We start from the raw sequence: 27,342 nt of genomic DNA on the forward strand, positions 1-27,342 counted from the left end.
TGTGGGAGTTTCAGATAAAATGAGGGCTCAAGTGTCAAGAAGTTTTTTTATTGACGAAATATTAAAAATATTGCTGTCCTCCTCATTCATGATAACATCTTTCAAACCGAGTGACTTTGCCATTTGTGGTTCTTCCTCTTGCTGCTTCGTCTGAATGCATCTGTCTCGATGATTGAAAACCACAGTGATGTTCTGTGTCCTACAACAGCTGCTGCTTTTTGTCTTGTGTTATTAGAAACATCTGCAACAAAAGCTGAGACTGAAATGTCAAATTAAAATCATTGTATGTATTGCCTGAGAATGTTTTATGGTTTAATGAATACTGTGGCCTTACATGCCTCCCCCCTCTGATATCTTTGAACAGTTGCATCTGGCCTATAACATGCATCTGGCAGAGAAAAGGGAAACATCAGAGCCGTATGACGAAACTCTGACAGAGGGGGGAATATGTATGTGTGCTCATTAAGATACTTCTCTATTGCACATGTTCAGTATTCATAGAATTTACTCTACCAACAACCGTACGGGAAATACATTTTGTATGTATTATGGTTAAATAGGGAGTTAAATGTTATTTATTTAATATAAAGAGCTAGAGTTCATTTTTTAAAGGGCTTTTCTCAGTCATAAAACAAATGTTATGCAATGTGTGAGATTCCATTTAAAACCTTAAAATGCAGTACTGAAAGTATTCAGGGGATGGAAGTGTTGAGAAACCACTGATCAGCTGATTGCTAAGCAGACGGGTTGTGTGGTCTTTGTACCAAGACTAAAGGAAACATCCCAGCTCTGTTGACACTAACCTCTGGACACCATCAAGTCAACAGCAGTGAAGGGTCTATGCTGCAGGTACGGCATTGTTGTTGTCATAAAGAAGGTCATTTAAATTTGAAAACATTTTAATTTAGTAAGCTTTGTTGAAAAATGATGTTGAATGTGATAAGATGCTGGTCATTTGAAATGTTTTCCTTTTTTTTTCCACAGAAATCTCTAAAACGACAAAATGGATTCATATTATGAGTATGATGAAGACTATACCTACAGTGATGACGGCAATCACACTGTTATACTGGAGCCTGTTTTTCAGCACCAATCAATGTGCTTAAAGGAAGTTTTGTGTGTGTTTTTACTTGTGGTCAGTGTGATCATTTTTCTGCTGGGCTTCTGCGGAAACGCTCTGGTCATCTGGATTTCTGGCTTAAAGATGAAGAGGACGGTCAACACCACCTGGTACCTGAGCCTTGCCATCTCTGACTTCGTATTCTGCACCTTCCTCCCGTTCAGCATCACCAACATGGCGATGGAGGAATGGATCTTTGGCAGCTTCATGTGCAAATTTGCCCCCTCGGTTATGTTCCTCAACATGTTCAGCAGCATCTTCCTCCTGGTCGTCATCAGCGTCGACCGCTGCGTGTCAGTCGTGTTTCCAGTTTGGGCCCAGAACCATCGAACAGTTAATAAGGCGTCCATTGTTGTTTCCTTCTCCTGGCTTCTCGCCATCGCACTGAGCTTTCCCTCTGTCATCTTTCGACAAGTTGGCAGTCACATGGGAAAGACCATTTGCTACAATAATTATACGTTAAGCCAGCATAGTCACACGATAGTTGCAGTAAGCCGCTTCTTTGCAGGGTTTGTAGTCCCTTTTATCGTCATCATCGTCTGCTACTCTATCATCATCCTGAAACTTCGAACCAACAGGATGACCAAATCCACCAAACCCTTCAAAGTCATGTCTGCCCTTGTCGCTGCTTTCTTCATCTGCTGGCTGCCCTACCACCTGTTCGTCCTACTTGAGCTCAACCAGAAAAACTTCGACCACAGCATTTTAATTGCCGGACTCAAAGTAGGAACTTCTTTTGCGGCAGCGAACAGCTTTCTCAACCCAGTGTTATATGTGTTCATGGGCAATGACTTCAAGCAGAAGTTCAAGAGCTCCGTGCTCTCAAAGATGGAGAACGCGATGGCCGAGGACGGCCGCACCACCAGCCGATACTTGTCCAGGTCCAGCTCTATGGACGGCAGAGCATCTACGCACATCTAGAGACGTAAATCCAAAACTGGTTTCCTCAGGGTACTCATGTGACAACAAAAATGCTGTTTTCAAATACGATATATGAAATATATATAGCTTCACAGTGCTAATGAGCATTTCTTTTTTTACTTTTCTACTGTTGCCAGCATGGAGAACGCTGTTGACAATTCTGGCTCACACACACACACACACACACACACACACACACGCACACACACGCACACACACACACACACACACATAATGTAGTAATCTGCAAGCTTAAGCCAATATCTAAACATTGTGAATTGCAGGGTGGGAAACATCAATCTCATCCAGCAGAGAGAAGGTTTTCTGAGCTGTATTTGTAGATGTTCTGGGGTTTTATTTACTGACACCACAGTATGCAACTATTTTTGTGTAGCAGCATTTATGTATGTTGTTGTGTGTCAGACGGACCCAAATACAGTGTGCTAATGGATGAACTGCTGTTGAGATATGTGCAGTTAGTTAGTTCTCCTGAATCATAGAAATGCCACACACCCAGCTGTTATTAACAGTTGACATAAACTGTGTTGAAATTTTTATATTTCATGTATGAAGCTCTACAGCGAATGTCACTTTATGCAAATAACATTTCTGTTTTCTGAAATAAAGCTATAACTATCAAATGAAGCTCTTTGATGTATTCATTTCACAATATTCAGCATGCATTCATTTATAATTTAATATACATTGAAAAGACTAAAGTTAGATTGGAAGACTTGCATTTATTTGCAGTCAAAAAGAGCCTTTCATGGATCATTTAAATAATGTATGCACCTGCAGTAATACATGAGATAATACCACACTTATCAGAGTAATGTCCTCTTTGCATTTACACTTCTGAAACAATAAAACTGAAAGAGAAATATGAGCTCATCTTGTGTTTGACAAAAAAGTAAAATGTTGCAACATCTCAAGGGTCAAAATCATTCTTCCCCTGAAGCACTAAAAAGACACGATTAATGTGTTGTGCACAGTGACGCTTCGAATATAAGTAATCTCACTTCCTGCTCAGAGACAACATGGAAGGAATAGAAACAATGAGAAAGGAAATTGTTTTAAATGTTGAAACAGCAGGAGGAAGCTCCAGATTGCGGAGGTTGGGTCGGTGTTGAGACACTGGCAGTGAATCGCGATGAAACCTTTACAGCTGTTTAAATCGATGTTTTCAATTGGGCCACATGGAGCACGTTGGTGGAGACCAAAATGAAGCTAAAATGAGAGTAACTGTTGGACTTGCGGTCAATAAAACGATGATAATATTGCTTTGTATCTGCTTGATGTTTAATAGACAACCGTGTGCTAACATGTTCGCCAAAGATGTTGTGTTTACAGCTTGTTTTGCTGCTTGCTGTACCATCCATCCATCCATCCATCCATCCATCCATCGTCTACCGCTTATCCGGGATCGGGTCGCGGGGGCAGCAGCTCCAGTAAGGAACCCCAATCTTCCCTTCTCCGGGCTACATCCTCCAGCTCTGACTGGGGGATCCCGAGGCGTTCCCAGGCCAGTGAGGAGATATAATCTCTCCACCGAGTCCTGGGTCTTACCCGGGGTCTCCTCCCAGCTGGACGTGCCTGGAACACCTATGGAGGCGCCCAGGTGGCATCCTTACTAGATGCCCGAACCACCTCAACTGGCTCCTTTCAACGCAAAGGAGCAGCGGCTCTACTCCGAGTCTCTCACGGATGGCTGAGCTTCTCACCCTATCTCTAAGGGAGACGCCAGCCACCCATCTGAGAAAACCCATTTCGGCCGCTTGTACCCGTGATCTCGTTCTTTCGGTCATGACCCAGCCTTCATGACCATAGGTGAGGGTAGGAACGAAGATCGACCGGTATATTGAGAGCTTTGCCTTCTGGCTCAGCTCTCTTTTCGTCACAACGGTGCGGTAAAGTGACTGTAATACTGCCCCCGCTGCTCCGATTCTCCGGCCAATCACTCGCTCCATCGTCCCCTCACTCACGAACAAGTGAGGGGACGATGGAGCGAGAGATTGGCCGGAGCTTGCTGTACTTATAACTAATATGTTAGTTGCTACAAATTCAGATTTTTGAACGGCATGACTCTGAGCAGGGCAAAGCAATTCACTCTGGTCCAGACTGAAACATCTCAACAACTATTAGATGGATTGCCATAAAATTGCCCCTCAGGTTAAATCATCTAGCGCCACCAACACTTTGGTTTACATTTAATTGCCTACAAAGCAAATGACATGCCCATGAGCCTCAGCTGTACTTTGTGTTTAGTACTTATAAGAAAATGTTAGCATCCTTTCGGGCAAAACTAAAACAGTGGACATTGTAAGCATACAGTAGATCATAAACCATTAAAGATGGAGCTTGAGCTCCTGGCTGCCTATTCTTGGCTGTTATTTCATATGTTAGTATACTTTATATACCCTAAGTACTACTGCTTTTTTATTTATGTAATGGCTTAATAATGAAGGAGCCTGGAGATGCTGTAGTGAGATCCATTAACAATACATTTTCTGTGATCTTAAAAAATACAAAATCACCTTTTTACTTTTCCCAACGTTTCTTCAGAAATGACAGTCGACTAAAGCACGTCATTGTATTTACTCATTTATTGGGCCTTATCACATTACATTCATTCCATAGAAAATACATTCAAATGTGACACTTAGTGCCAGCTTGTCAATGAAAGCGCGAGCCAATAAAAGTTTAAAGCATGTGTTAAAAATAGAAACAACTTCTCCCGCTTTGCTTGTTGCAATACAAATATTGTCAAAGTGTCAGCACACACTATAAAAATATATTTATATCATTTTGAAAATGGAAGTCAGTTAATGTTTTCTGGCTCTTAGTGACCAGGGTTTTATTTATTTATATATTCCTGTATCTATTTAAATATTTTGTTTATTTTTAAGCATATGGCATAGCTCATTGAGTACCGTTATAAGACGTGCTGCTTATGAAATCTGAGCAGAATGTTTCACACATTTGTGGAGATTTAAAAAAAGAAAAATATGAGGAGTAAAATTATCACCAGCTTTAACTGTTTCATAGCTCTTCTTATAACAAAGAAACAAAACAAAAAACACAGTTTTGTCATTCAGTTTAAATAAATCTACAACGATCACTACTGCTAAAGGTAACCTCCGATCTATAATACGAGTGTAATGCCTAATTCCTCAGTGATCTTTGGGGCAAGTGTTGCACAGCAAAGTGCTTTTTGGATTTCTGCATCGAGTCCAGTGTTAAGAAAACATGTTCACAACCAAATGAGTTGAGTGTACACTGCACACCAGAGATAAATAAATGCTGTAGAGATAAATCCTCCTCTCTCCTTGAGTCAGTGCCTTCAAGAGGGATTATTCCTCTTCTTGAATATGAGAAGCCGAGTTCTTTACCTCTTCACTGAAAACAAGATTCCTCTTGTAAGTTGAATAATTTACAAAACTTGGAAACACACAGTATCATCATCATCATCAGGTAGTTATAGCCTGCATATTGCATTTTTCCCTCTGTCAAAAGGGTTTAGCATTTTAAAGTTTATGTATAAAATAGTATTTTTCTGTAACTGATAGCAGCAGAAGATTCACATACATTTTAAGGTTTTAAATTCTCATAATTCCTTTTTGCACAAAATAAGTTTTTAAACAAACTTTGCAGTATTGTATAATATTTTTTGGGCAACATGTTTTTTTCATTGGCCACAAATCACCCGGCGCAGTCAGATGAGCCTCTCTGTAGTCACAGCTATTGTACCTTCTTTATGTTAAGGCATGTGCACATGCCTACACAGCACATGTGCATAGAGCAGGATAAGAAGTGCTTTTCATTTAGTCAAAGAGAAAAACAAACCTCTCTGGTTAAAACCGCCTCTTCTATTAATGCATGAAGCTGTTCAACAGAAAATGAAGGAACCTTAAAATAGAAATGTAAAATAGTTTTACATGTTTCGTCACTACAGCTTGGACCCATGTTCAGAGAGAAAACAAATCGAAACATCTAATTAAGTCATTGAATCCTACAAAGTATGGTGGAGAGTTTGTTGACATAATTAATAAAAGTCCAAAAAGCAGGGGAAAAAATAACATGAGGGGATCACATACATCATCTTGGCATATATTCCTCTGGAACTGAGGACATGTTCCTTTTCCTCAAGGCAACATCGACTGTTCTGATCAGTTCGTTGATGTTCGCTCGCATTTCAGGAGTATAGGGGTCATATTCTAGCTTTCGTAGCCCCGATCGCTTGAAGTTTCCATCCTTCTGTCCCTCGACGCAGAGAAGGCGGTCCTCAGAAACCTTCAAATCCAGAAACTGGACCATCCCCTTCAGCTGGGAGAACAGGTCCCTCTTCACATTCTCAAAGTGGACCACATGGACGGTCTTCCCATAATTCAGCCAGTCCAACGTGTGGGACGCCCACCAAGGGGAATAGTTCTTCACAAACTCAGGCCACTCTGCAGAATAAACGAGAGTACAGAAAATAAATCAACATCAACGAGTGGGTGTCAATGCACTAAATAAAGTAGGAAAGTGAAAATTAAAGCATGGAAGGAAGAAGAACCACTCAGCTAGTCTCACTGAAGAAAGCAGGGTCTGTATTTATCTAACTTTTAAGAATTACACTTTAAAAAGAGCGAGTACAAGGTTATTTGCTAAAACTGAATAATGAGCCACATTCACATAAATCAAGCTACTTCCTCCTAATTACAGTGAAGTGTAGGAGTAATGTTTAAGAGTAGCTCTCAAGTGGACACCCCATTAATCACATGCACGCTCAGAGCAGGAATAGCAGAATAGTTTGATAAATACAGGCTCCGATCTCATAAAGCATCGACAAAATGCAAAAACGATATTAAAAAGTCGAATTGGGGACTGGATGAAGGGGAAATGAGAGTTATGACGTCATTTAACTTGAGGTCTGGTGCAATTCCCCCCAGGATATATTAAGTAATTTATGAAATCTTTGGACAGTGAAGTGGACATTCTTTGTCGTCAGTCAAACTGAAGAAGTACTTTAGGAAAATCCTTTGCTTGCAACTTTTACTCATTGATAATCTACTGGCCCATAAAAAAAGGCTGCTGGCAGGAGCAGCCCTGCATTAGCACGCATCTGTAATGTTAGGAGAGGTTGTCGTTAAAGTTTAAAGCCTGCTGAGTTTGCAGTGCTGTCTCAGGAACCGTAGACAGAATATTATATGCTGCATCTAAAAACAAAACTACCTTGAGGAACTGCGTCTCTGAGCACACAGGGTCTGTTCTCCTTGTTATCAGGCTTTCAAAAGTAAACCAGAGCTTAAAATAAGAAGGCACCAAAAAAATTGCAGCTCTCCCGTAAACATCCTGTTTTGATAATGTTCGACTGAATATCAGATTAAGTTAAGATACTTAAGTTCTTATTAGCAGGGGTTTGACTAAAATAAAGGGATTTATTTAAGAGCCTTTAACTAAAGCCATCAGATAATACTGAAAAATAACAGACTGCTTTGTAAAACGACTTGCCCTTCAAAATAAGTTACACTTGCCTCTGACTTTATGGGGCCACACTGGAAGGCACCAGTGTCAGTAACATCATATGAGCCCCACAGCCCTCAAATTGTACATGTGGCGCCCCAAACTCAATGTCACGCTGACTCTCAAACTAGATCCACTGTCTGTATTTGAAGTGGCAGCTGTCAAAAAGCTTTTCTCTTTAATGATGTCACTGCATCACTTCCCTACCAACTGAAGGAATAAACATTCATTGGAAATGGCAGGCCAAATGTGCTGATGTTTCCACAAAGAGAGACAACTGCTGGGTCGGCAAATCTCCAGCCTCTGGAAAATCGATTGAACCTCACAGAAAGTCAGAGAGACGGTGCGCGGACTAGACAAAACCAGTTGCTATGGTTACCAAGACACACTTAGGAGGGTGAATGAGCTGAGGAAATTTGAATATGCATGACATAAAAATATATCTTAGCAAAAGGCATAACGATTTATGGACCTGGAGTGCCATGAACACATTTATTAACCATTTGTAATCATCAAGTAGGTGCGAGAGAATCTGAATGTTTAGAAAAATATTCATAGGAATATGTAACAGTTCACCGACTTAATATAATATATTTATATCAACAAAATTACAAATCAAGTAGCTAATTATTACAGAAAACACAACTATTTATTTGTACGTCTTGTGCCTCTTAGGGGAAGTTACTTGTATACACTTCCTGTATATGCTGTAAGCATCTATGCGCAAACATTAAACATTTTCTGTTCCCAAACGCAAACAGCTTTCTTAAAGAAATTGTTTTTTTAGTTATATCAGAAGCTTGATACCACTTTCACATCTGTCTCTTAAACATCAAGCAAAAGCTTGTAGTCTAGCTTATCTCAAAGACTGGAGACAGCTAGCCTAGCACCGCTAAAGCTCTCTAAATAAAATGTTATATCCTGTGCGTTTAATCCATACAAAGAACGAGGAATAAACACGAATATTTGCAATTTTATGAGAGGTTATGTGATTGACTACTTCCTGGATGCCTGACAACAGCTCAGAGACCAACAAGATACAACTATTTATTAGTGAGACAACACCAGGCTAGCTGTTTCCAGTCTTTGTGCTAAGCTAACTAGCTGTTGGCTTGAGCTTCATATTGAACAGACAGATATGAGACTGGTATCCATCTTCTCATCTAACTCTCCCACATAAACTATTGAAGTATCTGATCTATCTGATCTATCTGATCTATCTGATCTATCTATCTATCTATCTATCTAGTATCTAGAGTCTGAGGAACAGGCTCGTGATCCGACATGATGAAGTTGTGGTTGGTTTCATTTCTCATTTTTTAGAAACAGACAGATTGTGCTTTATATCATGTTGGAAATGATTTTGGAACGTTTCCCAAACTTTGTTCTCACCCACATTGGTTTATAAGGTCAAAACCACTAAAGCAGTCATAGGTTTATTGCTCATTTCCTCAATTCCTTACCATTCTACGTCACCGTAGACCATTCCCTACTTCTTCGAATATACTGCAAGTGAAGATTCGGGGGCAAATCAAATTTGAGTGTGGCTGGAGGAAGTTTTTCTGAGATTAAAACTTTAGCTATATGCTTTCAGTAACCGTAAACACCGTAAAACAGTAAAATATGTTTACTCAACGTCAGCCTGCACATCAAAATCTTACATCGTAGTCAATATGAAAATAAATGTCTTCAGTTGTTTAGTTTGCAAAGGTGTTTTGTTTGTTTACATCACTATACAGGATGCACTGGTACAAATACTTCACATTGTGGCTACAGTAGCTCACCTTTCCCTTTCCAGTGGGCCTGAGAGGCAAACCCAATGTGGCCACCATATTTTCTGTTAAATTCAGCCATGAGGGCTTTGTAGGGGTTTCGGATCATGAGGACGCAGGAGTCAAAGGATTCGATCTCCTTCTTGCCGCTCTCATGCGTCTTAATGCAGATCGTCCTCCCACTCCGCCAGTGGTCCCGCTCCCCTTTAAATCCTGTGAAACAATGACAATCCCACGGTGGATATATTTAACCCACAGAGGTTTATTTATTAACGAATATGTTTGTGAATCATGTTGGATAAATGCCTACCTTTATTGTAAAGGGAGCCATCAAAGTAATAGCTGCCGGTGTAGAAGCCAGTGGCGAGTTCTATGAGGTGGCGAGCCCAGGTGTTGCCGGCTCCGGGGAAACTAGCGAGGGCCACCAGGTGCTTGGCACGGGTGGGGAGGAAGTGCCGGTCCATGCAGCGGTTATCTGACAAAGACAACACAAAGACAGACAGACTTGTTATTATTGATTTGTTGTATGTTAAGAATTACTGAAAAAGTCTACAGTGATAAACACGACGTGCCAAGATGTGGGGTGAAAGACAGTTAACTATGACTCTGCTAAGCTAGTTGCTCAACACAATTGCGCTTCAAATAGATACTGAGAGTTAGTCACTTCCTGCTTATTGACTTATTTTGTAATAACAGTGACAAAATACCAAATAAGTTATGTTGAAACATGGGTTTGTGGCAAAGACATTTAAAGTCATTGGAGAAAAAGGTCAATAAAAAGGGATACAGACACATTCTGGTGTTATGTTTGTAGTTAGAGGGTTGGCTTGACTTGGCTGTGACGTTAATCCTGGATAAAATACTGGAGGAAAATAGACAGTAGTTGCAGATTTTGGAGAACAACTTGTGCAGAACATTTACATGAAGTTCACTTTCTGCTGCAGCTTGTTCTTTTTTTGCTTCACAGCATTAAACCTCCTATTTTGTTTGCTGAGCTCGGTGTTTTTGCTGATCCAAGCTACAGCTGCCTGGGTGCGTTGAGGAAACACTATCCACAAAAACGCATATGCTAGAAGTCACAAAACATTTATATATTATAAATGATGTTCAACAGTTGATATACTGCGTACTGGCTCTAGTACACACGTAAGTGTGAAAAAACAAACATAAGTGGAATCAAGTAGTTCATAGTTTCCAAGAACTCAGCATTTTCACACTTGGTACACACGCAGGGTGTTGCAGACACTTGAGTTTCCGTACATGCCTCGGATTCCAATGTGCCCTTTATATACTGCTGTGAGCCACCAAACGTTACCTTGAACCTGCGTCTGGTACACTACAAAGTACTCGTCGGTCCCGCAAGTCTCAAATTCTTCCCCGTGGCAATGGTTGAGACACATGCTCTCGTCCTCCGGCTCATGAAGGGAGAAGAGCGAAGTCGGGAAGCCGCAGTGACATCGATCTCCAGCCAGGACGGCCAGCGATTTCTCCTGAAATACAGCTGCCATTAAACACTGATGACACACTCACGTGTAAATAACCCATGCATGGATAGAAACATAAAACAACATTAAAAAAAAAACCTCACCCTCTCCGTGCACATGTCCACACATTTGTCCACAGACATGTTTTGGATGACCGCACTGAAGGGAAGTGCCAGAGTTACATTGTCTGGCCTGTGAAAACACCCTTTAAAAATGGAGCTGCCATCTGAAACAGACAGAACAAACACATGTTATTCACAAATAGAAGATAAAAAAACAAAACACTCCCGTTTTATGGTTACTGAGCACAGCTTGGCCTCTATTCACTGACCCCACATGAAGAGATCCCACTGGGACTCTCCTTCAGTCTACTGAGATCCTGACCTGCAGGCAGACTCGGCCAATAGCGGCGCTCACATCCCTGCAATTTGTTGATGACCTTTAATCTCAGAACCTCACTCTGGTCTGATGGATAGACCGTAAATCACAAAGGCTGTGAGAGTCTGTCACTGCAGAAGTAAATCCAAACTTCCACTGCACATTTATTTCAGCCTGTCAAAATGGCATATGTGCTGATGTACATATAAAGCTTTCTCTGCCGTCCAGAGACTGTTGAGCATTTATAGCAGAGGAAAAGAACCTCACAGTAAAAGCTTTTTACTTTGACATACCATGATGAAGTCAGCCTGCCTGCCTGTCGATGAATAAAATATGCACATGGAGCTGTGCGTTGGCAGAATTTCTTCCTATTTAAGTTAATGCTACCAAAACCTGCATCTCTCCAAAACTGCTGAGCTAGTCTTAACCAACTGTGAGGCTTCAACACAAGGTAACACCCATTGTAAATGAGCTCTAGCCATGTGTGTGTAGCTATTGTTTTATTTATTTTTGACCTTTTTCCCTGACTAAAAGTTGCATTTTTAATGTCATGTCCTTGCTCTCTTTATTCCCCTGCAGTATATCTTCACTGCATCCTATTTTCTATGTGGCAGAGCTTTTTAAATCATCTTGAGATGCTTTTTCTTGACTAGCATCACATATGCACATAGCTGAGTGAATTGGAAGAACATGATCTTTATGCTTTGCTTCCAGATGGGCTGTATAACAATGAGGCAAAATAAAAAAATACTCTTAAATAATCTTATATTATCATAGCATTTAACTTTTAATGAAAGCCCTCATGTGACCATAATAGTCTCTAAGTGGTGAAAACCACAAAACAGCCACCGTGACACATTTCCTGCATTTCCTCTTTGATGTTCACATGATTGAAATCAGGGTCAGAGGTGAGAACACAAACATGAAGAGCTTATTCAGCAGTCTCATGGAAAAAGCAGAAATGAAAATAATAACAAACAAACAGCACTGAACTGCACAGCAAGATCATTTAGATTCAAGTGTCGTTTAAATATTTAAGATGCAGAAGGCAGATAAAGAAAAAGAAAGAGCAAAGAGAAGAAGGTGTACAAAAATGTTGCTCATCCTATGGCCGGGACCTTTTTATTTTTAATTCTCAATCATTTATCTCACCACAGATCTTTTTCACTTCTGCTAATCAGCCTTTCCTTCATTTCACTTCAGTTGTTCAACAGCAGGCAGCAGCTAGTGTTTAGGATGCAGACCACGGCTGCCTGGGCTACGTAGGTAGCACAGCTCTCCGGGGAAAGAGGTAAACACAACAGAGCAGTCTGCTCCCAACTGTGGCATTAACCCATAATAAAAACAAATATTTTACCTCAAAACAGCCGGGCTCGTTCTGTTTGTAGCATCTTTGTGCCTCGCTGCATACTGTTAGTATAGTCTGCTCATTCTTAGCACATGGATATAAATTCCAATGTATTTTCAATATCAAATAAAGAAATGTGACCAAATTCACAATTTTCAAACTTGAAAGTGCTTTCTTGTGTTGTGTGTCTTTTTGTTGCTGTTGCAGAGTGTCATACTCACAGCGACGCGCCGACTCCTGGCTCAGCTCCAACCTATAGATGGACAGTCGGGTGGCTCCTCCGCACAGGTTGCTCTTCTCTCCTTTACACTCCATATTGCATTCGCTGTCTGAAGCATTGGGTGCCTGGATCTTGTGACCGCAGTAGCACTCTGCTCCGAACTCCAGGCCTGCGTAGATGTACCCTCTGGAGGGAAGAGAAAGGGAAAAAGCATAATAATAATAATAATAATAATAATAATAATAATAATAATAATACATTAGATTTGTATAGCGCTTTTCTAGAAACTCAAAGACGCTTGACAGAGCATTGTTAAGTGATTGTTTGTAGCCTACATGATGATGTGTCCTAATCTTTCACAGTCCAATACAGATTATCATTCAGAGCAACTGGATACGCAGTGATCAATAAAACCGAAACAAATGCTGCACATGGAGGATATTAAAGCTAAGATGAGAACACATCCAAACGTTACTCTGGAATAACATCTCTCTTGAAAACGCACAACAACACAAGGTCTCTTTTCTCCCTTCTGTTGCTGCATAGAGGATTTGACTATCAAGAGGCCTTTAGGGTGCAATTAGACGTTGAACACACTTTCACACAGGACAAATCCCCTGGGCTGTCAATCAAGCCCGAACCTCTGTGCGCTGCTTTGTGCTGTTGCCCGCCATTTATTTGTCTGTTTATATTAACCCGCTGCTGGAGAGAAGGTGAGCAGGTTGCAATAAGCAAGAGGGGGAAGGAGCTGAAAACAAGCTTCTCTCTCTCTCAGTTCCTGTTCTCCGCTCTGTGAAATTCAGTCTGTGTAATTCAATGCATTCGATAAGCCCTGGTATTCCACAGGGAGAGAGGAGGTGAAAGAAAGATGGGTGAGGTAGCAGAGAGGGGGAGACAGGATGCTTTCAAAACTGAAGAATACATAACTTTTATGTTTTTAACCCCATACAAACACCAGGATTGGATTTGACTTGTACACTAATATAAATACATTTGATACTAAAGTATCAGCGGATGTTTTTGTATTTACATAAACATATAAATACATTAATTACAATGAAAAAAATAAATTTGCAGCAGGTCTCCCTCCAATTTAGTTACAAGAATTGCATGAGGTTGTTCTTTATGGCCAAATGTAAGCGGACACTTTTGCATTACACCAATGTGTGACGGTTGAACGAGTCCTTCCAAACCCATGGGTAATAATCTTCGGATATAAGAGCCTAAACTGTTGTGGGATGGCCTTCCACAGGACATTTGGAACCTGGATGCAAGTATTTGCTCTCAATCAGCCACAAGAGCCTAATTTAGGTTGAGCACTGGTGTTAGTCTACGGTCTGGCTCTCAGTCGGCTCTCCTATTCAGTCATCAAAGGAGTTGGATGCAAGGCTGTACTATCAACCGGGAAAGCAGGCAGCTACCACAGGGCCAAAGAATTGTAAAACGGTTTTCACGCTTGAATCCAGGTTTTTCAAATGAAAATGTCAGGTGTGTGTGTGTCTCATTTCATAGAAGAATTGTCTGCACTCTGACAAAAAGGTTCTTCATTGATTCCACCTGCAATATAAAAAGGTATTTTGCATATGGAATAAATTGATTCTTCGTCTCAAAAGCCTCTTCTGTTTCTTTTTGTCAGTGTGCGTGCGTTCTATGAATTGGAACTACCAGAGGGTTTAATTATCTCCGGCAGGCGTAAGCCTGGGGGGATCATGGTGTGAGTATGTGTGTGGTGTCTGACTGTCCGCAGCTAGTCTTACATACTACTCAACCCATTAGCCTAATTTTCCTTTTGCACATTTATGACTGTATGCTAAAAGTCTGATTACAGCAATTTAACATTTTTGAAAAACCTATTTTATTTAGTTATTGACTGCTGGTTGATGGCCAATAAAACACCACTATTTTGCTACATTACTACAATTAACTACATATTTTAGGGTTTTATTATTGTTTTATCATTTTAATTATTAAGCTTGTGTCATATTATCAATATTGTCTTATTATCTAAAATGTGTCTTGGATTTTATGGTTTATGATGAAATGTTTTCTCCTTTATTGCCGTTTATTGATTGATTCTGTCAATTTAAGTTAAATGCTGTTTCCGAGGTAAAACACTTAACTGCTAAATGTGGATAAATGTGGATCTTAATATATGTGACAAGCGTCTATTGGTCATTAACTGTCCATCAGATCTATGATCCCGGCCACAAATGAGGAAATACCTCTTAATCAATGTCCGGATATTTTAATTCATATATCAGCTCTTCTGCCCCATCAGGTCTACTTTATTTATCAGCCTGACCGTTGCAATAAAAGAAGAGAGGATATTTTTGCTGTTTGCTGTTGTCATACCTTTCTGCACAGTTGTCTTGGCAACGAAATACAGTCATTTTTTTGTAGTCAAAAAAGGAAACTCCTCTCAGCGCTCTTTTCTGTGTGTCATCAATGTAGCAGCCGATATACTTTGCTGAAAAAGATAAATAAATATATGTTAGTTATGTATATAGAAAGACAGACATTTTCAAAATAATACAGATGTATACAGTATATGATGTTTCCTTCAGCTACTGTTATTAGTGAAGCAGACATCTATATTCATATCTTCCTCACATGCCGACAGTGTAGTAACAGAGCACACGAGGAGTCCAAACTTGGGCAGAATCTTTATTTATTTATAAAGACACACATCCCCTTCTAGTGGCCTGTAACTGTAAGTGTCATCTCTGTGTGGGGGTTGGGCTTCAGTGAACCTCTGCAGAGGGATACAGCAACAGCTTCTGCCCTCTTATTAAAACACTGTCAGTTTAACTGAGCTGCACAGGCTCTACTACAGCTTTTACAAACAAACCTCTCGCCATCTGTGCAGAGCCATTACCCCCCTGAGCCTCTGATAATGGCTGAAGAAGTCCTAGTCCCCTGTATCACTTTAATTGTTATGGACTAAAGGCTTGCATTTATGCAGCAGGTGGTGTGCTGCAGGACTCCGCTGTAATCTTCCTCCTAACTATTGTTGAGCATGAAAATAATCTGCTTTATGATGAAGGGAAATGCTGATTTAGGAAGATGAAGGCTTTTTTGAGGGAAAGGATGAAACGGCAGATGCAACTGATGATATTATTGCTACTATATTTTAAACATTTAATATACAAATGTTTCCCAATAACCTCCCCGTATCTGGTGGATCATATTACCTAATGTCAACAGTGTTTCAGCTACATTACATCCCCAGTCCACTCCTGTGGATATATCCCCTTAGTACAGTATGCTTCTGTGCCATTGCACCACACAGTGCAAATGTGTTTGTGCTGCGGTCTGCATTTTATGCTGCAATATTCCCTCCAAATTAAATTCAGAGCAAGTGGGAATGAGTGCATTTGCAGTGAGACGAGAGAAGAGAAGAAAAATCTGCAAAGTAATGAGTGGTGCTGGATGTATGAGAGCAAACGAATGCTTTGAAGCTGCTAATTACTCCATCATCACTTTCAGCGGCAGTCCTGTGAGGTTGGTGCTTCAGGATTGGAAGGGAGGAGGAGGAATGAGCCAGACTGAAAGACTGATTTGATCTAACCAAAGCTTGAATGTACATTGTAAACATGTTTGTTTTCCTGCGCTTGAATTGGGGGAAAAAAATGCTCAGGACTACACTATAAAAACATCTCTACACTCTACATCTATACACTCTAATGTGCAGCAGGGTACAGCACTGTGACTCATAGCTTTTGTAATATAATCACTTATTTGTTTTCTCTTCTGGCTTTACTCTCCGTTTAAACTAAGAGAGGTTGGAGTCTGTGCCCGATTAGAGTGAGATAAAAATCATGAAAGCTGCCTCATTTGGTCATAGCGCTAACACCCACACACACGGAGCAGCAGTCACTCACACTTGTGTTTCATATTTATGGGCAGTTTGGATTCACCACCTGCACTCTGGAGAGAAACCAGAAACCCACATAACCACAATGGAGTGATAGTAAGATGTATGGTTCCTCAGTGTCTATTTTGAGATGTTGAGAATATGACTAAATAAACCAAACTAGCATGTGTTGGTTTCCAGTGAAGTCAAGTAGTATCTGGACCCACTGCAGAACTGAATGCTTATTAAAGGTGGAATAATAAGTAAGAAAAGGGATGCACTGATACCAATATCGGATGTCGGGCTGATACAGACTCAAATAGCTGGATCGGGTATCAGTGACAATGTATTCAATTCATTTCTATGTTTATACACTACATACATTATATTCTGGAAGTCTGTTTCCTGATTAAGTTTTGACCAACTTGTTGTTACATTTGAAATGTTAGTCCTTTTCATTTTGAAGATTTCTCACCAAGTTGCTAGAGTACAATTTATTATTTTAATATTAAATAATAATTCAGTCAATGTATATCTATGTATTTATGTGTTACATTTTGTTTTACAAAGTTAAGAAAGCAGTGTTTCAGTCAACCCTGATGTTGTCTTACACAGAGGAGAATGACTCCAGTCTTTTCCACACAGTGAGACCTACAGCTTATTAATTAGACCGATACCCAAAGCCCAGGTGTCGGTAACAAGCACTGTACTTTACTATAATACTGAGGTACTTGTCCTTTACTTGAGTATTTCCATTTTACACTTTATATTTCTACTCTACCACATGTCAGGGAATTATATTGTAAATATATTGCAATATGTAATTGACAGCTATTGTAACATATTACTCTACAGATTAACATTTTGCATAAAACACATGTGACCAGTTTTTTAAAATATGATGCTTTGTAATAGATTAAAATGCACAACAAAAGTTCAAGTAGCTAAAATACTAATACGTCTTTACTTTAGGTAAAAATATAAACGCCGGACTTTCATCTGGAGTGGTTTTACATTTTCATATTGCTGCCTTTCAGTATCTGAAAACGTATTCCACCACAGAGAGAAAAGGCTTCTTTCCCTTGGAAATGCAAAGCTTTATTTATTTCTGTTGGCGGCCTGGAAATTACATTTACGACATCTTTGAATTCTTATGATGGGAGGAATGTGTCCACAGTGTCTAACCTGCAGTGCAAAGTAATTAAGTACATTACCTCAAGTGTACTTCAACTACAATGTTGAGCTTTGTGTATTTCCTTTTTATACTACTTCAAACCATTTATTTCACCACATTTCAGAGTAAATATTGTACTTTTTATCTTTTTTAATGAATTTATTTAGAGAAAGGTCCTCTCAGTCCGAGGTCAGAGATGTCGGCTCTGAACAGACACTCCCTGTTCTCACACTGTTGTTTACAAAACGTTTTGTGATTTGATAACATTTGAAAACATTTTGTGTCAGGATTGTGTAGACGCACAGTAACAGAAAGAGACATAAAACTGTCAATCCTGTGATCATGAAGTCATTTAAGATGTTGTGATTGTGTTGCAGCTGAACGTGCCGAGCGGCACAAAGCGAAGCTGCAGCTGAAGCTCTGTGGGTTCGACCCTCAAAGGATTCACTCTCAGACGAGACAGAGGACTTAATCATAATCATCATCTCACTCCACTCTCAAGAGATTTCCTACATGACCAATTACAACCACACATTCTCAGTCATTAGGACGGTACAGTTTGTAATTAGAGATTACTTTAGATCAATTTCATATTAACATCAAGTGTTGGGGGGTGCCTGTGTGTTTGCCGGTGAATGTGCATTTTAAATCAGCCTGTAATAAAATGTTTTAAATTCTTATGATTTTTTTGGATATTCTCATTAACAACTATGACAAAAACATTGGGTAATTATAACAACTGTTCTAATTATTTTATAAAAGTCCAGTTGTAGTCACAGAATATATATATATATATATATATATATATATATATATATATATATATATATATATATATATATATATATATATATATATATATATATATATATATATATATATATATAAGAATAATCTATAATATTGCAACACTGCAACTATCTTTGCGATTGCTGGCACATATTGTCATTATTCCAGTAAACTCTATTTACGTTTTGCTGATCTGCTTAAGTGAGCACTGCATTGAATGATTGTATTTCTTTTGATATATGTTTTTATGTTGGAGAAGCCAGGGGCAAATTTTGACCATATTTTATAAATGATCAACTAATTTTGAGATTCGGGAGAAGATCGGTTGTTGCATTTGGAAGATGGTCAAGCTGAAAACAATACCACTGCAACAGTATAGTGAAGTATAACCCACCTCTTCCATCGTCCACATCTTTGGCACTGCGTCCTTTAAGAGCACGGTTCCAGTTGTTGGTGTAGTCTCCCGCCCGGCGCACCGTCTCCTGGTCCTGTCTGGCCTTTTTCATCCATGGGGGGCCGTACCTCCGTCCAGATCTGCGTGTTTCCTTAAACACTCTACTCATGATGCCAAGCCCCCGAGTGTCTGACATTGAAGTCCGGCTTCCCATCTCTGCAGCTACCACAGAGTCTCGACCCCTTCTGGCCCCGGGGCCGCTGTCCCCGACGAAGCCAGAGTGCAGGAAGACAAGGCTCCCGGCGGTCAGGTAGAGGAGGATGAGGGAAAAGAATCGTATAGGTTTCCTACGGAAATAGCGCTGTATCTTCAGCAGAGCCTTGGCCATGCTGGCTCCCCCTGCCACTCAGACACGCTCTCCCCGTGATGAAAACTCATAAAGCAGAAGAATCAACACCAGCTGTCCCTGTTCCCACCACACAGCCCCACCGGGCCCCAAGAAAAATAAGTCTTAATCCTGTATGAAGGTCATCCAAACAATAGCATAACTATTCCCTCATGTATGCCTCTTCAGTCTCATGAGGAAGATGCTTTACACCTGTGCACCCTGCAACTCTGCCGATCGAGTCCACGTGACAGTCTCTCTGCGTTCCCGCTGACAGTCCAGCCCTGAGAGCCGGCTCAGGGGCCGCGGCATGAAAGGTGAGTAGCTCAGAGTGAAAGATGATCCCTCAACACTGCCTTTATTCCAGTTATCAGCCTACAGAGATGCCACACCAGCACCACAGTGGCACTTTCTCCCACGCTGTGCAAAAGGAAGAGGGTTTTATTTACAGGCTGAGCTGAGATCCTTTCGCCTTTGTGAGGGCGGCTATTCACTGAAAGAGAGGGCGTGACTCACCATCTGCAGTAAAGACACACACAAAAAAAGGAAGAATAAGTAGACAACTGAGTAAGCTTCATCACACTTGGAAAAGGAGAAATAACATGAGCAAATTACAAAAGGATGAAGTTAGTGCATCACCTGCAAGGAAATAAATCATCCTTATAATGCTGTTGTTACAGGGAATCACAAGTTAAACTGCCCTCATTCTTTCATATTCTGTCAAACTCATATTAACCAGAATACAATTTGGAACAGAGAAAAAAACGTTAAAAGCAATCAAGCATCTGGGAAACGCATCTCTGTTATGTTGTGCACAAAACAGTTGGTAAATCTTCACTGCAACAAGCTCATAGTTCTACATTATCTTTAATAAATTGGGTTAAGCCGACAGGGGGAAAAACAGAAACCAAGCTACCCCGCAGCATTTTCCCTGATGTCTAATGTGCGCTGGAATTGAAGGGAATTAAAAACTTTCAAGATGATCTTAGGCAATGATAATTTGTGTGAATGTGTGACAGCAAAAGAGTAGGCCCACTTGATTTTCAAAGAATGCAGAGAAAAAGTATACTGATCATAATTCTGTTCAAGATTTTACATTGATAACTGTTTTTGTTTTTTTTATTGGCTGCCTTCCCAAATTCGCAGCAGCCGCTCTCAAAGGAGTCTCTGTTCTGGGACAAGCCCGCGAGGCTACAATTGGAAGGTGTAACGCAACACTCCTCAGGGTCAGGGAATTTTCCAGAACATTCAAGGGGACACTCGCCCTTGTGGCTCTCTCTCTGCAGCGGGACAAATCCGCAGAATTCTTGTCACCTGAAACCTCAATGGCACAGCAGACCCCCCATGGCTTTCCACCCCCTTCGTACTTTTTTACCTCCGGTACTCATGTAAGAGTCTGGGACCCTCAAGGATATATGGATCACATTCTGCTCATGTGCTTGAGCCCGCAGCATCCGGGCACAAAGACAATCCACGTCCTGTCTTCTCCAAACTTTGCCTCTGTATCCTGTTCAGTAACTTCTAAATATCTGCAAGGACGGTTTTCGTTATTGATGTACTTTTTCTGCATCTTAATTATTCAGTATTTTGTTAATCTTAAGATCAAATCTCTTTTCCAGGTCTAATGTATAGGACTGTAAATGTTGCAGCTGATCAAAGTTAATAGAAAACCAAATTAATTATATTAGCAAGTTTCAAACTCAGGACATAAAAGAGTCCAGGCTTCACAGTTCAAAATAAGTCTCAGAAATAAATCTGTTATGGTGTCTAATTGCTGGTTTAGAGTTAAAGCATACATTTCAGAAAATGTCCAAAATAAATCAAATTAATATTTTTTTAAGGAATTGTTCAACATGTCAAGAAATACATTTATTCCCTTTCTTGCAGAGAGTTAAGACCACTCCCATGTCTGTACGCTAAATGTGAAGCTAGTGTCAGCAGCTGGTTAGCTAGCATAGCACAAAGATTGTAAACAGAGAGAAACAGCTAGCCTGGCCGTGGACGAAGTAAAAAAAAAGGCTACCTTTAAAGTTAACTAAGTAACTATCTGTGAAAGTTTATAACTTGTTCGTTTAATCCGTACGCAAACAGAAATGTAAGATGACAGGTTGTGGTGTGTTGCATGGTTATATCTCTTACATAGTCTTATATGAGTATTTCTTTATGCTAATCAGCCTCTGGCTACAGCTGTTATATTTAGCAGACAGACACAAGACAAGATCCTCTCATCTAACTCTCCCCAAGAAAGCAAATTTTCCAAATTATTTCTTTAACCATTTGTGTCTAAAACGTCTATTCATTTCAGTGAATGAAAAGCCATGTAGCCTACGTCACAGGGATTCACATAAATGAAGCTACACAGCAAATAATAAATAATTCCTTAAATTCATTTCGACTGCTGCATAAACATTATTGAAAAGTGACTCCCACACTAAGTAAACATGACAACATATTTTTCAGTCCCGTTTCAGTATTTTGCTCCTTGTCGTTGAATAAATTATTCATATTTCAGGACGAAGAAGACACAGTAGCTCGCAAACAAGCCTGTCTTGGTTTTAAACTCAGTAATTAGTTCACCTTGGAGAAACTTAATCATATCTAGGTTAGGTTCCCCACAGAGTTTCAAAATTTAAATAAAAAAAGAAAACCTGCATATTTCAACATGCGTCTTACGCCTAACTCACGGTGGAGTGTATTCTTGGTGGGATTGAAGCCCTGTAAGCAAAGATGCACAGGAGAGCGTTGAATAAAGGGTGCGTGTGCACAGGCCATGTTATAATGGTGGCTGTGGCTAAAATGTAGCGATGCGTTTCTGTTCTGAAAACGCAGTAAAAAGGTTTACGAGGGTGAGCAGATGGAGAAAATTAGATAAGGATACATGTGACACCTACCCACTTAGCATGAACACACTTAGGTTTATTACTGGTGTTAATTATTCATCCCCCTCGCCACGAAAATGAAATTGAACTTGTGGCTAATTTGCAGGTTCAAATGACAGTAACAAAAGCATGAATTGATTAATCGTATAAATCCTTCATATTGTATGAGGTAAAAAATAAACAAGACTAAGAGCAGCTATGTGACACTGTAGGCACAGTGGGGCTTTGAGCTAAATGCTAACATCAACATGCTAACATGTAGCAGGTAGCCTATAACCTAATGTTTAACATGTTCAACAGGTGAGTGTAAGAATGCTAATATAATTAGCATTATTAAACTAAGTAAAGCATAGGCTGATGGGAATGTAATTTGGTCATAAACAAAAGTAGGGTATAGTTGTTGATATTTTTTAAGTGGTGGACAGAGCGTCTGACAGACTTACGTTGTCATCCTTAGAGTCATGCTGTTACATGGCTCAAATTCAGTAAATGTGAGTCAAGCCCTCACATTACAGAATCACATACTGCAATGTTGTGCTATTAGGAGCCACTAGAGGTGCACTTCATTCACATTTAGAGCTAAAAACAGAACTAGTGGATAAAAGTCAGGCGCGACACTTGTAAACAGACTGACAGACGAATAGGAAATACAACAGACAAGAGATAGGAGGTTCCCCAAAAGTCTTTCTGCTAATTCATGGCAATTACTCAAGTGGAGCAGACATGAACTCACTGACTGACCATTAATTCACATTCATATTAAATGAGCCAGCAAATATTTAATCAGAGTGGATTTAGGGGAGGAAACGTCAAAGTTAATCTTTGGTGAGCGGGCCGACAGCCAGCTCAGCTAGTGCTGCAGGCAAATGGCTCCCCAAGTCAGTCCATAAATATTCTTTATATCTGTCCTGGGACTCATTGACCAGGAGGCAGGGTTGAGCTAGACAGAGCTGTGGCTAACTCTGTGACACCTCTCAGAGACAACACTTAAGTGTCAGCCAGCCCAGCATGGACAACTGGGGGGTTTCAACTGTGGTACGACAAAGACAGTGAAAAGCTTCTAACTGTGTGATTATAAATAAAGAAACTGCCAAGAAAAGAAGACATTAGATACATGTTTGTTTCATTTTTATGTCTTCAAAAAGGGATGACTATAGTTGAACTCTGCAGAGGTTGAATAATTAGAGATTGGATATTTTGTCATCATAAAAGTTGATGAACTATTCTGTATTGATACTTGGTTCTGCAGATATAATCAATTTCCATTCAACCTGTCTCTCCATTGCCAAAATATTTTCACTCAAACATGGGTGTTTAACTGTTTGACCTCAAAATCGCCGCCAAGGAGGTTATGTTTTCAGCTCAGATTGTCTGTCTGTTTGTCTGCCTGCAGGATTACGGAAAAACTACTGGCCCGACATGGTGGAAAGGTGTAGCATGGGCCAAGGAACAACCCATAACATTTTGGAGTGGGTCCAAATCACTGGGTGGATACATTACTTATGTTTCACTTCGCAAGATAGGGCATTTCTGCTGCATTCATGTGGTGTCAGAATAATCTGAAATATTAGTTCTCAACTGGAAGAATTCATGTGAACGTCCCCTGAAGTCGAAACAATAACGCAGAAGCAGCTGAGTGGGGGAGTGGGGATCATCCGAGGAGCACGTAAATGCACCACTGGCCTTGGCGGATGTCTGCGCTCTCAGAGTGCCAGTCTAGTTTAAAGTGGGTTTTGCTTGCTGTGAAATGTCAGTGAGATCCACAGTAAAATAAACATTGATTATCATTAACGGAGGGCTTCTATAGGGAAGAAACACACTTTATTGAGATAGAAACAGTGTTAACAGTGGCAGGAAGAAGAGGTTATCAGGTGCACTAGCATTAGTGAGAAAGGAAACCATTTGAGTGTCCTCTCATTGTCCTATTTCTCCAACTCCCTGTTTGTATTATGTGCAAACACTCAACTTTAAATCCCATCCTGTAAAAGTACTGTACTTGTAACACGTCGGATGTCTTCGGTTCTTCAGCAGCAGAAGGGTTAACAGTGTTGGCTGCAGCAGCCCTGACCCTCCCCTCACCCTGGGGCCTGTCTTTCCGCTCTCCTGGTGTGTTTGGCCTGCCAGTGCGAATTAGCTGTGTTTGTCAAATCAAATCAAACTAAAGATCACATTCCTCCCCCGGTGATAACACTGGCCTTGCTTGCGTTCAAGTTTACACAAATTGTTCCATGCCATTCTACGTGCATAGTTGCCTGGTGCCTCATTACTGGTCCAAGATAAAAACTCAAGACCACCAGAAAGCAGCAAGGTTGTTGAGCATCTCTGAATCATGATTAAATAGATAATGTCTTAAATGCATAAGAATGAAACAAAAGACATGTATTATTGTAAATAGTGGTGCAGGTGAAACAATACAAAGTTTGAAAAAGACTGCAGTTCACATGTAAGACTGAGAAAGCTCAAATAAACCAGTTAGATGCTAAACCTTTTCTGCTCTGCAGAACAGATTCAAGCGGCTCCTTCAGCGCAGATGGCTACTCTTAGGGAGTGCATGACCCCTGAAAACTGGAGTGTGAACATGAATGCTTTCAATAACAACAGGATCGCACTGCCAAAGCAGTTTGTTGGCTTTGTCTTTAGCAAATGTTACCACAGTATGCGCTACAGTTTTAGCTTCCCTTTTTCATGTCAGCCATTTTAATTAAACCTGTGTGTGACCGCCTTAGTTGTTGGCTCAATGCCCAATACACTTAATTACTGGTGGCCACTCAAAAGGAAGCTCATCAGCAAAGATGTTTGGAAGAACGTCCGTATCAGGACACATTATATGAAGCGACGAAAGGAGCAATAAAGCTTCTCACAATATTTTTGCCGCAAATTGTTTCGTAATATACTTTCTACCAAACCAACAAGATGGATATGAACCATTTACTACAGACGACATCCTGCTCTGCTCCAGTGTTGACACTTAAAAGTGCCACTTCACATACCCTGTGGTAAAGTGTCCAAAAATACTGTTCCAGAATACACCATGTACTGCTTTTATCAGAAGGTTATCTGTTACTAAAACCTCTGTTGCTAAGTCTTTAAAATGGTGGAACAAACATGGGATACTGTAATGAGTGTAGACAAGCTGCAGATTCGTGGCAATAAGACATCTAGTGCCCACCACTCTCCTTTGATTTACCCTGAGGGCTTAATGTTACTTTTAATTTTAGATGTAATACCTGTGTGGTTTTATTTTATGAAATGTATTATATGAATATATTGGATACATAATACAACTAAATAGTTGGTACGTGCATTAGAAAACAAATTGGCAGATGTAGTGCGAAACTCTATTTTACCTGCCCAAGTATAAATCCTGCCAGCTCTGGTTTGGACAGGAAAGAGAGGAAGGATAGCCGAACTGCTGACTGTAAAAACAAAGCACACAGACATATCTTTCCACAATGGTCTAAAAGTAAGGGTTTGAGTAAATTGTAAAATATGGGGTTTTAAAGTCCCAAATCAGTAAAGGTTTTCAACCCTTTTCCACTACACTGTCAAAACATTTGGTTGATTTGTTTAACATATTTACATATTTGTATTTCCTGCAACTGAGGAGCCAATCATTACTTTAGGACGAAATGGGAATGCCGTATGTAGTAATGGAGTCATTCTTTTTATATATTTATTTTAGAAATGGTCAACAATGGTCAAATTTCGCTCGGGATTAATAAAGTATCCATCTATCATACACAGATGGATCCTGTCTGACAGAAATCTTGAGATTTGACCCTTGTGTTGTGTGGTAGATTGAGTTTGTAGATTGATTTTTGTTTTGTTTTTGGAAACAGGCACCTACTCAAGAGATGTTTTGCTATCATGAGATCTAAAAATGGTTACAGCCTCCTAAAGCCTGGAGATAATGAGAAATATGAGTCCATTTGGCGATGGAGAGGTTGAACAGACCAATCACAGTTAGGGTTTTTAAGTACACCCTATGAAGCTTAAAAATTAAGCCCAGAATGGCAGGGAAAAAGCTCATTGTAATCCTGATAATACTCAATGGTCCATTAAGCTTAGCGATGACCTTTTACTCTGAAAGAGAAGAGGTAAATTAAAGGGTCTAAAAATAATGTAATCCTCTTCTTTGACTGGTGCACAGTAGCGTTAAGCTGCAGCATTGTAATCGAGTGACTGATGATCATCATGTCCAGCAGTACACTGTGATAAGCAACTGAAACAACCAAAAAAGAAAATGGGGGTGAAGGAATAATAGCTGCATTGTGACTGTGGACACAAAGCAGCAGAGTTCAATAAGGCATGAGAAGAAAGACACAAACTAAACAAGTCATTTGCACAAAATCTGGATTAGCACTAATTCTTCTAATTGTAGAATTGCTTGGTCATACAGAGCCTGTTTGTAAAAATAAATAAATTAAAGGAGAGAGAAAACCCGCTATTTGTGGGAGAGACGTGCTCAAACAAATCTTTGGTGGCAACAGGAAAGACAGTCCTGGCACTAATGATGCGTCACACAGCTCCTCAGTATCAGCCACTCCCAGATCCCAGTTGGCCACATGGAAGGACATTTGAGAGACAATCACTTGAATCGGTCCTCTCTAATGACTTCATAAAAGAAGTAATTATTCTGCATCAGGGAGGTGCTGTCAATGGGAGATCAAATGATGTCTTCCAATAACAAAGCTCTTCATTCAGGGTCTTACAGAATATCTGCAGTTCAGTTCAGGAAAAATAGCTTTTTCCCCCCCTTTTCTTCTCCCACCTCGACAAAGCACAGAGGATCTCTCTGCTTTAATTAAAAGTGAATTCTCCCGGCTCAGTTCTGCTGCGAATCTCAGTCCTCTCTGCTTGAATGGACTTAGGCGGGGATTGCAGTGGGTTTCAGCAAATATAATGTTGGTGAGGAGAAGTGATGGGGGGGAAATTTAAAAAATGCCTCTGAATGGAACTTGAGGCAAATTTCAACAGCACATCGTGAATTAAAGTGTGAAAACACCACACAGGCAATGCATGTAGCTAAGAAATACAGTTATTTATTAACTGAGAACGAGGCCCTTACTTGTTCCATGTTCGACAGTCGGAAAACCTTTTACTAAGGAGAAGTGTTTTCA

The 27,342-nt window shown here is 40.1% G+C and overlaps 2 protein-coding genes across 12 annotated transcripts in view; one reads left to right on the forward strand and one right to left on the reverse strand.

The window, feature by feature from the left end:
- Positions 1 to 689: 689 nt before the first annotated feature.
- On the forward strand, positions 690 to 2,686 carry cmklr1 (chemokine-like receptor 1). Of its 2 annotated transcripts, none has more exons than XM_029440845.1 (2): positions 690 to 849; positions 985 to 2,686. In XM_029440845.1, exon 2 carries the CDS (start codon positions 1,004 to 1,006, stop codon positions 2,039 to 2,041), a length of 1,038 nt encoding a protein of 345 aa, XP_029296705.1. In that variant the 5' UTR covers positions 690 to 849; positions 985 to 1,003; the 3' UTR covers positions 2,042 to 2,686. The 2 variants fall into 2 exon arrangements, with proteins under 2 accessions (XP_029296705.1, XP_029296706.1); XM_029440846.1 differs by having other exon boundaries at positions 726 to 877.
- A 1,940-nt stretch (positions 2,687 to 4,626) lies between these two features.
- Positions 4,627 to 27,342, reverse strand: part of wscd2 (WSC domain containing 2) — a 44,331-nt gene continuing 21,615 nt past the window's right edge. For 4 of the 10 annotated variants that reach the window (XM_029440175.1, XM_029440174.1, XM_029440173.1 and 1 more), the window contains 8 exons: positions 18,959 to 19,763; positions 15,101 to 15,215; positions 12,750 to 12,934; positions 10,907 to 11,028; positions 10,634 to 10,808; positions 9,629 to 9,793; positions 9,331 to 9,531; positions 4,627 to 6,489 (listed from right to left, as the gene is read on the reverse strand). In XM_029440175.1, coding sequence (XP_029296035.1) covers positions 6,137 to 6,489; positions 9,331 to 9,531; positions 9,629 to 9,793; positions 10,634 to 10,808; positions 10,907 to 11,028; positions 12,750 to 12,934; positions 15,101 to 15,215; positions 18,959 to 19,346 — 1,704 coding nt within the window. In that variant the 5' untranslated portion in view covers positions 19,347 to 19,763 and the 3' untranslated portion in view covers positions 4,627 to 6,136. Of the gene's footprint in view, positions 6,490 to 9,330; positions 9,532 to 9,628; positions 9,794 to 10,633; positions 10,809 to 10,906; positions 11,029 to 12,749; positions 12,935 to 15,100; positions 15,216 to 18,958; positions 19,863 to 25,569; positions 25,639 to 27,342 lie in introns of all 10 variants that reach the window. The other 6 variants (XM_029440172.1, XM_029440169.1, XM_029440168.1 and 3 more) reach the window with 4 other exon arrangements.

This window comes from Cottoperca gobio, chromosome 9 (genome assembly GCF_900634415.1).
Source record: "Cottoperca gobio chromosome 9, fCotGob3.1, whole genome shotgun sequence".
NCBI lineage: Eukaryota > Metazoa > Chordata > Actinopteri > Perciformes > Bovichtidae > Cottoperca > Cottoperca gobio.

Bases quoted from the DNA above. Each gene is read 5' to 3' on its own strand.
- cmklr1 (XM_029440845.1), top strand. From the start codon at position 1,004: ATGGATTCATATTATGAGTATGATGAAGACTATACCTACAGTGATGAC.